The sequence below is a fragment of the Calidris pugnax genome, unplaced genomic scaffold (assembly GCF_001431845.1).
Source record: "Calidris pugnax isolate Ruff unplaced genomic scaffold, ASM143184v1 scaffold38, whole genome shotgun sequence".
NCBI lineage: Eukaryota > Metazoa > Chordata > Aves > Charadriiformes > Scolopacidae > Calidris > Calidris pugnax.
The window spans coordinates 9841233-9856261 of NW_015090995.1; the positions used below are offsets into that span (position 1 = coordinate 9841233).

Sequence of the window (15029 nt, forward strand, 5' to 3'; positions counted from 1 at the left end):
CCCCCCCCCCCATGTTAAATTGCAAAGAAATCCCTTGTGATTTAAGTATGGAGTGTTTTAAATAAGCACATCATTATGTGGATAAAGGATAAGCTTCTTGGATAAGGAAGTCCTAAACTTGTGTTGATTAATGAAGAAGGGTCTCAGACAGCATTGTGCAGCAGTCCACTTACGTAAGCCTTATTATTGCAGTTTTACTCTGAACAAGAGGAATTTAGGCTGTATGTGAAACCGAGTTTTTGTCACACTGGAAAGAGTTCTTGTTGCTCACTGGAACTGGCTGATTTCAAGCTGGCTTAAATTGATCAGTTGTTTGATTTCATTGATCATCTCTCTTGAATATACATCAGCACACTGTGTGTTGGGCTGCTGCTGTGGGACTCCTGCAGCATATTTTCAGGAGATTATACTGATTCTGCTGTATCATCAAATTGGCTGTTGTACCCTATGACTAATACAAATTTTAGTTCTTTAAAAACAAGTTTACTTTTTTTTGAGTTACACCTGAATTAAAGTTGTAGAAGTTGCCCTGTTGCATGTTAATTTCTGTCACTCAAAATAATGTTTTTCAGTCAAGTGTTTTATCTGTTGTGTTGATAAGTAATGATGCAGTGCTTAGTAAAACATGGCTAAAGTTTGAGTATGAAGAAGTTTACAGTGAATATAGTTTCCTAAGTACAGAAAGGGTTGACAGAAGGAGGTGGCAAGATTTTTGCTTATAACTTTTCTTGGATCAGGTAACCTGGAGGTTGTTGTTGTGTGTTCAGGTGGTGGGAGCTGGTGTTGTTGTGTGTGTGTTGTGGTTTTTTTTTTGGTTTTTTTTTTTTTGTGGTTGGACTCGATGATCTCTGAGGTCCCTTCCAACCACTACAATTCTGTGATTCTGTGAACCTTTTAATTAATCCTTATTCTTTTCACTTCTTTGTAGCCATGAAGCTGATGACTGCTTTAGTGAATGTGGCATTAAATCTTAGTATTAACATGGACAATACACAACGGCAGTATGAAGCAGAACGAAATAAAATAATTGGGAAACGAGCTAATGATAGGCTGGAACTCTTACTCCAGAAAAGAAAGGAGGTTAGTGCAACTGTCTATAGCTGGTTTGTGTACAATGAGTGTTGATAAATGACAATTAATAATCTTGTTCTGTAATTTGTTTTTTTTGAAAAGGCAGTTACTCTAATCCCTCTGTTTCGTTCTTTAAATTGGTCATGTTTAATGTTTGAAAAACTTAATTTCTGGTTTTCTGTAAAAAGAGGTAAATGTAGAGTTAAAATTTTCAGATAGTGCCATCTTAGTAAAGTTAGGAACAGAGACTGCAATCAGTAATAGTTAATTATTTGCTGTACTTCTTGACTAGTTTCCTTAAACAGAGCTCAAATATGTAACAACAATTACTACACATTGACTGTTTTTTGGCGTCTGGAGAAGAACCCCATGATCGTTGGGCAAAATACGGTTTTTATGATGTCAGTACTGATCTCAGCAGAAAGTGTGTTTAACAGCTTTAGATAAGGGCCTTTTTTCTTCCACAGAAAACACTTTCAAAATTGAAAACGCAATCTACTTCTCTTTTCTTTCTTTTTGTGTAAAAGGGACTTGCTGATTCATTGCTGACAGTGCTGTTGCTGAAAGCCCTAGTTCATTCAGGTTCAAGTTTTTTTTTGGTGGGAGAACTGGTGTTTTGGGGTTTTTTTTTGGCTTATTTTAGACATTAGAAATAACATTATTATGATCAAAAGAAACATCTCACCTTTGCTCCTCAACTTTTGTGCTTTTACCGCTTAATGTTTCTACTTTCTTGACAATTAAGAGGAACTAACAACTTTGTTTTCTGTTCATCTCGGATCTTGTGGTTTGAGACTGATGCATTAAATGTAGTTGTGCTAGATGCATGTGCAGCCTCAGTCCTATTATAGGTAATACACAGATACACAGAAAAGGCAGTCATGTGAGAATCAAGACTTCCCAATCTCAATTGCTCTTATGTATAATTAGCTTTTAGGATTTCTTACCAGCTTTTCTAGTTTTGGTTTTGATTTTCTGTTTTTCTTGTCCTAAATGAAAGTAAACTTCAAAGTAACATTCAATTGTTTGATTTCTGGTTTTGTTTCATTTATAACTCAGCCTTATCCAGTACTAAAATTCACTTGAATAATAGATTCTTTTTGCTTTTAATATTTGCTTCTTTTCTTTGTTTTAATTTTTGGAGTTTTTTTGTCTTCTGTTTTAATATTTAGTATTTTTTTTCTGCCACTTCCCGCTTCAGAGGCTGCCATGGGCAAGTGTGAGATTTAGGCCCAGAATATTTTAAGTATTTTGCTTTGTTAGTCCTTTTTTCAAGCTGCTTAGTCTTCTTAGGTATTTCCTCAAAGTTTTTTTCTTTCTTCCATAAATTCCTAAATCTTGTGATCTTATGGAAATTGTTCATTCTTGCTGGTTTTCTAAATTTCTGTAGGAGAGGTCCTTTACCTTTTGTGTCCATTCCCCTGTGTGCGCTTGCACCCCCATCTAGCTAATATCTGTGGTGGTTTCTTTGTGGGGTTTTTGCGTGGGTTTGAGGGAAATGGTGTGGTCCTTGGCTATTCTCATTAACAGTGTTGTAATTTGTCATACCTTTATAGTTCAAACTGTTGAAAGAATACGCTTGTCTGCTGACAATATTTAGTTATTTTCAAATCTTTTAACCAACTTTCTTGTACTTTCAAAGCAAATTCAATTTCCTGTGTAAAACAATGCATGTACCATTTTTCCGCTCATTTGCATGTCTTGCTTTTATGACTCTGAGGCTGGATTGGTCTCCTCCATGATTTTTCAGCTCCATATTCTTAAATTCATTTTTTTCTGCAATACTTTACTCAGTTTCTTTTTCTCTAAGTAATGGATGAAGAGGAAGGAGGTGTTCAATACAGAGTATATGCTGCTCATGTAGCCATTTGCAAAGTTCCTTGTCTGTATCTTGTCTTTTTAGATTACAAATTCTATAGTAAATACAGAAAGTACAGAAAAAATTCTTTATAATGCAGCTCACATAATTTGGATTTTGCTCTAATAATACTTGTCCATAAAAATACCGTAAGTGTATTAAAAATTGGGCTGAACATCAGGCTTAAAAGTTATTAGAAAATTAAGTCAAGTTTTTTTATAAATAACCTAAGAAGGAGCTTGCAGAAACCCAAGATGTCTTTGTTACAGTTGAAGAGAAGTTCTCCAATGGTCAGAATCACTAAAATTTGTATGCTGTGATAGATAGAAATCCTTAAATAATAGCATATTGTACTGTGAAACAGATTTGTGAATGTTTCAGGAAAGGATTTCATGACCACATTTGCAAATGTTAACTTAATTTAGTTTGTCTAGCATCAGCACCATCTGATGTGACTGTAAAAGTGCTGCTCACTGTTGGTGTACTCTGTTCATTCTTTCAGCTTCAGGAAAATCAGGATGAAATAGAAAACATGATGAATGCAATATTTAAAGGTGTTTTTGTGCATAGATACCGGTAAGTTTCGTTTAGTAAGTACTTTGTAGCTTTATTAATTTATTTTGGAAGCTGGTGAGAAGTTACTTCTAATTATTCTTCTGTTTGATCCTATTTTCCCACTTCTTTCCACAGAGATGCAATTGCTGAAATAAGAGCTATCTGTATTGAAGAGATTGGAATATGGATGAAGATGTACAGTGACGCCTTTCTCAATGACAGCTACTTAAAATATGTAGGGTGGACTATGCATGATAAGGTAAGCTGCAGTGAGGAAAAGGAGCAGAATCATGAAGCATAACTCCACGTTTTCAGTTGTTGATTGTGCTAGACTAGGCTCTAATCTCTTAATGGCTTTAATCAGTCACTGCTTTTGCTGTAACTCAGAAACACTGGCGTTTGAGCATATACACAAAATAGACTTGAATCCTTGGAGGGATTTTAGAGAGTATATATAGATTTTTAAGGAACTGTTATTTGTAAGGAAATGGTTTTTTTCTCTTTATGTATTGCTGATACAGACTTCTGCTTTATAATACTTAACCATTTAAAATTAATGGATTTCACATGAAATAATCCAGTCATAGAGACTAACAGTTTCTGTGTTTTGCCAAGTTAAGAAACCTTTTAATGTTCTCAGCTGGATGTAAAAAGCTTGGGAAGGGTCCCCTTTTGTGCTGATGAGTGCCTCAAGCTGTTACTTAGCAGCTACCAGCTAGAGGTTGTCCTCTGCTTGGAGTGGTCAAGAGATTCAGTTTACAAATACTTCTTGATTCATTGTTGAGTCAGCACATTGTCTCAGTTCTGGCATTGGAGACTTCAAGCTATTGAATTTGAAGTGAAACAAATGAGGGATGCTCACTCGTGCTATACTGTTCATGGATTTGGTATCAAAACCCAATAACCTCTGGCAGTGAGGTGATAAGAAACTGTGTGAAATCAGTTGTCATAGACTTTTCAAAAGTATTTCTGTATCTATACCTTGAAACATATTCTCTGCTACAGTAGATCTTGTACTTCAGGAAGAATATTTCTGTATCTGCTTGGTAGTTCTGATCGTGGTCGTGAATGATACAGATTCTGCCAGTTCTTATTTAAGTGAAAGGAAACAAATAGAAATCTACTTAGGAAATATTGTAGGCATTTAGAGTACATCTTTAAAGAATGAAACAAGTGGTTTTTGACTTACAGAGATACTAACTGCAGTAAGACATTTTAGGGAGGGATTGTGCTTTGGGGTTTTTTTCCTCTTTATTGGCTTGTCACAAAAAAGGACACATTCTTATGTCATTAACATGATTATTGGTACGGTATCTTGACAATATTTATTCTTTGTCTCTGAGTTAATTCAGACTACAGAAGAAACTTGTCTTGTATGATTTGAAGATCACATCTATATCCTATACTTGACTTTTAATCCAATTCTTAATTTTATTTTAGCAAGGGGAAGTAAGACTCAAATGCCTAACTGCTTTGCAAGGGCTTTACTATAATAAAGAGCTTAATTCCAAATTGGAACTCTTCACCAGTCGATTCAAGGTTAGTGTAACTTCATATTTTAAAGTATGTATTAATTTTTTTAAAGTTGCATTAGACTTCTCTTTGACAATACTTTCTTTTGTGTTCTTAGGATAGAATTGTGTCTATGACTCTTGACAAAGAATATGATGTTGCAGTCCAAGCAATAAAATTACTCACTCTTGTTTTACAGTAAGTACATGTATATCTCCTTATGTGACCTAAAACAAATATTAAAACTTGAAAGTATTTCTCGTACCTGTGGGTGAGGACAGCAGCTTGACAGAATTTAGATAATCCAAAGTCTAAAGAAATGTCTACACATCCTACACTCAAAGTGGAATTTCAAAAGTAATTTGCCTAGAGCAGTGCTGTTACTTACCTACCACAGTTAAGTAACCGTAAAGGCTAGAAACTTAGAATTCAGCCTCCATAATGTGAAACTATTGTGCAATATTTGAACTGAAGAAATCTAGGATGTACTGAACATTACACAGTATTTAATTTTTGAGCATAACCTTCTACCAAATACTCATGCTTTATTAGCAATTTTTGTTTAGGAAAACTTTAGAACTAAGCTATCTTGTTTTGGGTTTTAGAATGATAAATTGAAGCAAAAGGTTTAGATTCTCCTTCTTTTCCATCTGCTTCATTAGAGTTCATACTCTATTGACTCAGCTTATTTTTTTGTTTTTGTTTTATCTTTTTCTTCTCATCCCCACCCCTAGGAGTAGTGAAGAAGTTCTGACTGCAGAAGACTGTGAAAATGTCTACCATCTGGTTTATTCAGCTCATCGGCCGGTGGCAGTTGCCGCAGGGGAATTTCTTTATAAAAAGTAAGATGGAGAAATTATGTCTAACTTCTTGCTCCTTTAGATTTTAGTGTGTGCATTAATATTAGGCTTCTCATTAGTTTTAATTAAGAAAAGGAAAAAGTGAATAATGAAGCGACCTTAAGAGAGAACTTACAGAAAGTGTAGCACTACCGTAGCTTTTGAAGTGGTTGTAGTTTTTCTGAAAGGGAAATCCAGAGTAATTTTGAAGGCTGTGCTTTAAAAGCTTGTACCTACAGATAGTATAATAAAAAGGTTTCTTTGGCTTATCCTTTCCCATCCCAGCGTTATGTGAAACAACTTGAAATGCTCATGTAGCTTAGTATCTGAAACTTGTGCTTGTAGAATAATGAGTATTTTCCCATTTGTAGTTCTAACCCCCACCAAAGTTGGCTCATGTGGCAAGTTCATAAAGTATTTTTCTCTTTGGTGGGGTAGGGGGCAAGTTTGCTAAAGAGGAGCGTGGGACCTCAAGCACCTGCAGTTATCATTTATGGCTGTGAAGTACTTTGTTAAGGTTATACTTTCCACTGGGGACAGTCAGTGAAATACCATCTCAGCATATATGAAATTTATCAAATGATACTTGTCCCAGATTACTTCCTTTCAAAATAAATTATAGAGCCAAGCAGCAAGGTATTAAGGGTGTGTCTGTAAAAAACAGTATCTTGATACGAATTGACTGGCAAAGGCAATGAAAAAGAAACCTGTCCTGAAATAATTTTTCTTTTAGGCTTTTCAGCCGCAGAGACCCTGAAGATGATGGAATACTTAAACGGAGGGGAAGACAAAGTCCGAATGCTAATCTTGTGAAGACATTAGTGTTTTTCTTTTTGGAAAGTGAAGTAAGTTGTCTTTCATGAATATATTTGTTTTTGTAGTGTGTGCTTTGTATTGCTGCTTTTGGGTTTGTGGGTTTTTTAATGACTATTTTTTTAATTTAGTTTGTTGTTGTTTTTATTTTCCCCCGCTCATTGCTTGACAACAATGATTCTGGTTTTTCTACTACTTGAGCAACTTTGGGGGTCAAAAGACTGTTTTCTGTGATTTTGTTTATTTGAAGGATCTGTCCAGTACAGACTATCGAGACAGGCTGTGAGCTCTACTCTGACAAATATTCTTTCATCATTCTTCATGCTAATACATTGTGGACATAATTTGTGATTTGTGAGATTTTTAAGGTGGAAGGGGGAAAAAAAACTCCCCACAACCACCATCCCCAGCCCCCTGTCCCTCAAGTTCTGACAGAACTTGTAGCATACTCTTTGGAGCAGTTGGTCTCGATTAATCTTTTTCAGTTAATTGGGGTGGATAGGCTGCTGTTGAGCTTGCAAAATTTTCTCTTGTCTTTTTTTGCCACAGACAAGACCCAAGAGAGAAAAATACCCTGTATTATAGCGAGTTCGGTAATGAACATTATTGTTGATAAAGAAAAATATTTAATCTGTTCTCATTTTAGTTGCATGAACATGCTGCTTATCTTGTGGACAGCATGTGGGACTGTGCAACAGACCTCTTGAAGGACTGGGAATGTATGAACAGTCTTCTGTTGGAGGAGCCTCTCAATGGAGAAGAACGTAAGAGACTTTTGTAGATCATTCTTTATATTGCTATGTAGTTTCTGTTAGTCTTGATGTATAAGGAAGTAAGATGTTTACATTTATGGGTGTCCATATATTCTCTATTTTTGCATCGCTATAATAAATCACTAACACTAGGGATAAATGTGAGGAAGAGCAGAAAGAGATCACTTCAGGTATGGAACAGAAGAACAATGATGGGAAGAAAAGGGGGAGAAAAGAGCAGGAATAAGCCTGCAGTCTCCAGTGTCCTGTTGTTCCACAGGTTCAGACTGCACTTCTGACACCAGAGAAACTAAGTTACTTGTAAAGCCTTTTCATTTATTGAGTGTTAAAACTACCCTATGTAAAAGTACTGTCGTTTCCTTAATGACAGTAAAACCAAACCACCCCCTGGCATAATTCTGTAATTCATAGGTCCTATTAAATCGACCTCTGAAAAATGAAAAGGAACTAACATGATTATGAAACTTGGTATTTGTTTCATCCTATCTTGTGAGTCATCCAGTGATATTCCCTGAATTTTAAATATTTTCTTGTTTTGTAAGATGCTTATCTTTTCTATTCCCTGTGCCACCCCCACCCCTGGCCTAGATGCCTTTCTTTTTTTCTTTCAGCAAATATACATATTTTGATCCTTAGATAGTAATGCTTGTGAAAAATGAAAAATCAAGCTGTGTATTAACATCTGTTTCTTAAATTTCAGCTTTAACGGATAGACAGGAAAGCGCACTGATTGAAATAATGCTTTGTACAATTCGGCAAGCAGCTGAATGTCATCCTCCTGTGGGAAGAGGAACAGGGAAAAGGGTAAGAAGCAAAAAACTACTCGTTTAGAGATGTGGGAATGGCTTTGTGGGGAGAGTGTGGAAAGAAAGAAAAGGTTCTAGGCTGTTGCGGGGACTGAATTCAGAATTTCAGCTCTGGTCTCCACAGCCTACCCTGGCTATTTCACTTTTTCGGGACTTAATGAAACCTTGAACCAAAACTTTTAGTTGTAAAATCCTCACAATATCAATATTTTAGGTGCTGACGGCAAAGGAAAAGAAAACGCAGTTGGATGACAGGACAAAAATTACTGAACTATTTGCAGTGGCACTTCCTCAGTTGCTAGCAAAGGTGGGTTTAATTCCATTTCATGCTGATGGACTGTTGTTGAAACATTAACAAGTATAGTTTCATGTGATTATCTGAATAGCTTGCACAAGTCTTCATTTTTTTCTTATTAGTCTTTACTAATATTTGATTATTCTATAATGAATTGTGTTGCTGTCCAAGACGTTTTCATTTGAACTTTTTTCCTTGTCAATTTTACAGTATTCGGTAGATGCAGAAAAAGTCACCAACTTACTGCAGTTGCCACAGTACTTTGATTTGGAAATTTATACAACAGGGCGATTAGAAAAGGTAAGGTGACATTCAGTAACACTTAACACAAAAGGAGAAAACCTAGAATTTAGACTTAGTCACTGGAATTTCAGTCACCGCTGTAGGTCTGTTTTTTTGTGTGAGACTTTATTTATTGTAACATTTATTGAGGATTGGACTTCAGAGCTCTGACTGGCTGCTGGTTTTAGAGATACAGAAAGTTAGAGTTTTCTAAGGCCTGTCTGAGTTTTAACAGAAAATCTTGCCAGCTACATTAGCTTTATGCTTATTAGCTTTATTGCATGAAACGAAGAAAACTACCAAATCACAAATTATGTAGTTAATGGTCTCATTTTATTTGCTGTGGTGATGAAGTTGGTGTAAGCTGTTCTCATCTCTGTTTTCTCCTTCTCAGATGCACTGTCTTGCTGTATTGTCAAGCAAGTAGCTGAAAATCATTAGGGTCAAAAAAAGTAATAAAATGTTTAGTTGACAGCGTAGCGTAGCAACATAGTGTAGAGCAGCAGCGAGCAGCTCGGGTTGAGGGAGGTGTGTAAGAAGAACTGAACTTGGTTTCTGTGCAGACACTTGAGCGTTACGAAACAGAATCTTCAATTTTACAGCTTTTAAGACCACGTGTAAATGCTTGTTTGAGATAAATGCTTTGTGTTGTTCAGTTGTCATTGCAAATTCAAGTGTTAGTTAAAACCATGCAGACAATTGCGAGTTTTTAATGACATTTCCAATGCATGGAATCTTTAGCCTTTGTCAAGGTCCTACTTAATTTTTGCTAGATAGACTTAATTTACTCAGAAGCTTCACTGGCTTTATAGAAGAGTTTTGTGTTACGTATTTCCTATCATACTTATAAATTTAATAAATACAATTTATCTTTTTAAATTTCTTAAGGTTTATTAAAAGTGTGTGATGCATGCGCGTGTGTGTATATATTAATACATATTTTTTTTCCACCCCTCATCTTTCTTGTAGCATTTGGATGCCTTACTGCGACAAATCCGGGATATTGTGGAGAAGCACACAGACATAGATGTTTTGGAAGCCTGCTCAAAAACATACCACGCTCTCTGTAACGAAGAATTCACAATCTTTAACAGGGTTGACATTGCAAGAAGTCAGTTAATAGATGAATTGGCAGACAAGTTTAATCGACTTCTTGAAGACTTCCTGCAAGAGGTAATTTAATGTGCAAGATCAACTTTTTCTGTCCCTGTAAATATTTCCAGTATGTTTTTCTGCCTTCCTATGCAAATCAGTAAGTCAGAGATGGGACTTCCAAAACTGTTAAGCACAATAATACAACAATATTACTGTTGTGATTATGTGAATTCAGGCTCTTCTTCTGTATTAGGACAGTGAGTCTGTAATTTTAATCTCCTCTTAACAAGTGTCTTTTGGGTAAGTTCCAGATGAAGTATGAAATTATGTAAACTTTTCACCTTTAGGTTTTGAATCTCATGTTTTTGAGAGATGTGGTGTTGTAATTCCTCTAGGATTCTCCTCAGATACGCTAGTGTTGTTAGTCTTGCCTGTGATTGCATGTTGCTGCAGTTAAATCTCTAAGAAATCCCTTCCCCTCCCTTCCTTGACTGCAAACAGATGCAGTTAATCGCTTAAAAAATCACTTTGTTTCCACACTGTGCTAATCTGAAGAGTAAGAATTTCCTGATACAGTATTTAACTTCACTTTGTGGGGTCTCTGACATTCAGACAAAACTTGTTTCTCCTCACCTGTGATAAGGAGCTTGGGAGGTGTCTTTTTGACAACTTCATTCTCTATCTACACTTCTTAGATACAGACTTTCTTTATCAAGCTTGGCTCCTGTTCCTCTGGGCTTTTGGCCTGAAGTAAGATTCCACTCTAGAAACCATAGACGTATTGGGCTATGTAAGAAATGTGCCTGGTAATCCATTTATTTCCCGCTTTGTGAGAAAAAGAAAGAATGAGAAGTAAAGCAAGGAAATGAAATGTCAGATAGTTGGCTTGAAGGAAAACGGCAAATACTCTGGTGTTGAAATCCTCAGTGCCTTGGTAAGGTTGTGCAACTGCGGAACAGTAAAACACATTGGAGTTGCAGCATCTCTGGGACACTGAGGAGAAGTTCTGTGTCCTTCGGTAGTTTTTCCTACATACTTAAATAGGTGCATTTTGGACCGTTTTCTTTTTACTCCTTTTATTTCTCCAAATGAAAGTTTGTCAGGAAAATTAGAACAAAACACTTGACTCAAAGATGTTTTTCAGCGATTAAGAATGAGGTACTGACCTGTGGCCCATCTAGTCCAGTATCTATTGTCTGACAGTGGCCTCTGCTGGATTCTTCAGAGAAAATTGAAGCACCTACATAATACAATGTATTATGCTATCCTAGACATTGCTCTCTCTTTCCCCCCCCTTCCTTTTCCCTCCTCCCCGCTCTCCTCCCCTGTTTCTCCTTGTGCTGTTGACTATTTCTAACATGAACTACTACCTTCTCTTTCAATCTCTTTAACTCTTCTAAAAACAAACGTATTATTGATAAATAATTAAGATGCAGTTGTTGTGATTTTGGTTTTTTTTTTTTTTTATTTAGTTGGTTGTGGTGGATTGGGTTGGGGGTGTTGGGTTTTGGGTTGGTTTTTTTATTATTTTTCTTTAAAAATAGTTTTAAGTTCCCTAGTTTGCGTAGCATTTATTACTTGGGACATCTTACTATATGATTATTAAATAGGGGGAGGAACCTGATGAAGATGATGCATATCAAGTCTTGTCAACACTGAAGAGAATCACTGCTTTTCACAAGTAAGTAGGCTTCTGCAAACATCTGTCAGGGTTTGTGGTGTCTGTGGGGGTTGGTTTTGTTTGGTTTTATTTTATACCTTTTAACTTTTTCATGGAATATGGAGGTTTTTAGTTCAGTGTGAATGATTGAGTTGTGCAGAATAACATGTATTTTGAATAGATGAAATAAAAATATACAAAACAAATCTTTTGGGGTTTTTTTGCTGTGGTGGGTTTTTTTTTTTGGCTGAGTTTTGGGGGGTACTTGTGGGGAATTTTTTGGGTTTTAGACTAGTTAAGCTTTTTTTAATTATTAGCATCAGATTGCAGAAATGGTGTTAGTTAAATTACATCTTTGCTTCATTTCTAATGCTTCCAGTGCTCATGACCTATCAAGATGGGACTTGTTTGGCTGCAACTACAAGTTATTGAAAACTGGCATTGAAAATGGAGACATGCCAGAACAGGTCTGTAGTTTAAATGTGTTCTTTAGGTACAACAGTGAATAGCTTCTCTTGCTGTCTTCTCTTGGCCTTTGTCATCTAATGCGTTTTTCCCTTTTGATTCCAGATTGTTATTCATGCACTGCAGTGTACTCATTATGTAATCCTTTGGCAGCTAGCAAAAATTACTGAAAGCAGTTCCACAAAGGTATGCCTTATTTCACTTATATTAGTAAATAAACATTTGTACATACCTGTAGTGTCATCAAGTGGGAACTGTCATGCAATTAATTTAGACTAAGAGTTTTTTGGTGGTCTTTTTTTTTTTTTTTAATACTGATGCCTGCCTAAATCTACACTTCTAATAACTTCTTTAGAATTCATAATTTTAGTAGTGGAATGCTTGACTTTTAAACCTAGTATTTCTCTAAATTGTTATGTTTTTATTATTTAAGTACCGATATGTTTAATTTGATAGAATTTTAAAGGAATTATAGTAAACAAACGCAATGTCTATTAGTCTGGCACAGCAGCAGTGCTAAGGGCTAAAATACCAATTACAAAAACCAGTGTAGTCAGCCTTACTACTCAAGTAGTGGGTTTGAATTTGTTTGCGAACCATGAAGTGTCAGTGATATGTGAAATATAGGAACTTGCACATTATCGCAGTGTTCTTACTGCTTGTTGTATGTTGCAATCATACTTTGATCTTCATCAGTCTTTTCAATGTGTTGTTAAATAAAGACATGAAAAGGTAAAGTTAAATTTCAAACTTTCTTGGGGAATAAGAGGGCCTGTTCCGGTTCTATGTATAGTAACTGTGAAGGGCAAAGCTCTGGCAAATGTCATCTTTCTAATTTCACTTCTTGAAAAATATTGGAGGGAAGGATTAAGGTTCCTCATATCCACTGGACGGCATTGCTTAAAGAGGGTGATTAGTGGCTTGCTTGGTCTAACAAAAGATGGTTTTTGGAAGGTTAGACAGTTTAGTATGGAGTTTGTAAGTGCTGAAACATTTTGATGATTTCTTTAACTAAAAAAAAAAAAAGTTGTTATCAAAGTTGTTATCAAACATAACTTTTCTGGAACCCTACAGTCCTGTAAGAAAGGTACATCTTGTGCTCTTCCACTGGAAATTTTTGCTGCACTTTCTTATTGCAGTTGCTGATAACGCATCCTTTATTTATGGCAGAGATGAAATAAGTAAATTCTTCAGGTTTTTTAAACATTATTGTTGCCATATTTATAATTAATTTAAGAAAAAGAAGTTGTAGGCATCTCATAATTTACTAGGGAGAAAACAAAGGGAGTTTATATTAATAATTTATAATGAATAAATTGTAATTTGTAATAATAATCATTATTCCAATACACTTATTTTATTGGTGGGATGTATAAGTTGCTTATTTTTTCTCTATTTTTGGCTGTGATAGTATGAGTTTCTGGTAGATACAGGAGTGGCGAAACATGTTACGTAACTTGTACTAATGTTTTTTGTAATAGGTTTGTGAGATCATGGTGTTTATAGGTTTTTTTCCTATAATGCTAAGACTTCATTAGTTACATGAATAATTGCAGCTTACTGATGCAGTAATCACAGTCTGAAGGTACACTAGCTGGCTATCTATTTTACCATGTGGGTTTTAATGATTTTTAACATTTCCAAACCCAAAAATATCAGATAGGAAGTGGATACATTGATTGTTGAAAACCATTTATGCAAGTGAAGGATTTGGAGGCTTTGTTACCTTATTCTTTAAAGGGTAAACAGCAGTTTGAGGTTTTTTGTGGTAGTGATTAAAGCTTTATCATAAGCCTGATGGCAGAAGCTGAGCTAAATACTGAAAAGTTAGGTCAGAAATGAAGATTAATTTAGCTATTTTGCAGTAAAAAGTAATTTGTAATACTTTCAGCAGGAATGAAAAGAATTTATTTGAAAAGTGGTCCTTTATTGAGACCATTTCTACTCCTGTAGAATAAAGTTTGGTAAATTAAAGCTTTTGTAGGTTTAACTTCTCAAGCACAACTCTTCTATTGTATTTAACTTCTTGACTGCTGCCAAATATACCAGGTGCGTACAGAAGTTCCATTGGTTTCTGTTGAATTCCAATGGAACATCACAGCAAAGAAGTTGAGGCACAGAACCAGCAGTGTCAGAAGTGTATGATGCGTGCCTAAAGATCAATTTTGGGGATTTTTGTTTGGTTTTGGTTTGTTTTTTTTTTTGGTTGGTTGGTTTGGTTTTTGTTCTGTGACAAAATTAACTGCTACCTGTGTGCTCTTTGTGAACAGGTTGACTAAGTATGTGAATTAGCTTCATAATATAGGTTGCTAAAATAAAAGACTACATAAATGGATCCATTTTTATTAAAATTTAAACAAATAATTATCTGTAAAGGAAAGAAAATAATCCTATGGGTATTTCTCTTAATGTTAGAATAGTAATCTGAAAGGTAAATGTTGAGAGAAAAGGAGTTATGTAGTGAAGGTTTTCTAAAATCATATTATAGTTAAATTTATAGTCAGAAGCAGCTGTTGCTTTTATAATTATGGTTGAGATTAAATGGTGCGTTGCACCAGTGTCTTACCTGCTTTCTTGAAGGGGAGAGACTTATTTTGGTTTAGATTATATGGATATTTTTTAAACTTATCTCGGGGATATTTCTTCTTTGTCTGGACTGATACTGGTTATACAGATGGCCTTTTGTAATAAGACTTCCCTAGTGCTGTGGCTAAAATTTTCACATCATTGAGTAACACCAACTATGCTGCGCATGTGGATGGTATTTCTACCAATCGGATACTTTATTTGCCCAGTAATCTACTTTTCTGGAAGTTACTGCAACACTTATGAAGCTACATTTTTTTTTTTTATTTTTTCAATGAAAGAGAGGAACAAAACCCCAACTCTCACCTGACACTTTATCCCCAAGCAGTGAGTTAAAAAAATGAAATGAAATGATACCATGTAGCCTGCCTGTTTAAGTTATAACAGCTACCTAAAATCTATCCTCTAGGTTGAAAATG

At 35.4% G+C, this 15029-nt stretch overlaps 1 protein-coding gene across 3 annotated transcripts in view; it reads left to right on the forward strand.

Moving 5' to 3' along the window:
* STAG2 (stromal antigen 2) overlaps positions 1 to 15029 on the forward strand; it is a 75075-nt gene that overhangs the window by 46035 nt on the left and 14011 nt on the right. For all 3 annotated transcript variants that reach the window (XM_014955101.1, XM_014955104.1, XM_014955103.1), the window contains 15 exons: positions 929 to 1080; positions 3432 to 3505; positions 3620 to 3743; positions 4925 to 5023; positions 5115 to 5194; positions 5731 to 5838; positions 6569 to 6680; positions 7295 to 7412; positions 8122 to 8225; positions 8442 to 8534; positions 8733 to 8822; positions 9774 to 9977; positions 11510 to 11580; positions 11939 to 12026; positions 12130 to 12210. In XM_014955101.1, the coding sequence (XP_014810587.1) occupies positions 929 to 1080; positions 3432 to 3505; positions 3620 to 3743; positions 4925 to 5023; positions 5115 to 5194; positions 5731 to 5838; positions 6569 to 6680; positions 7295 to 7412; positions 8122 to 8225; positions 8442 to 8534; positions 8733 to 8822; positions 9774 to 9977; positions 11510 to 11580; positions 11939 to 12026; positions 12130 to 12210 (1598 nt within the window). The remainder of the gene's footprint in view (positions 1 to 928; positions 1081 to 3431; positions 3506 to 3619; positions 3744 to 4924; positions 5024 to 5114; positions 5195 to 5730; positions 5839 to 6568; positions 6681 to 7294; positions 7413 to 8121; positions 8226 to 8441; positions 8535 to 8732; positions 8823 to 9773; positions 9978 to 11509; positions 11581 to 11938; positions 12027 to 12129; positions 12211 to 15029) is intronic.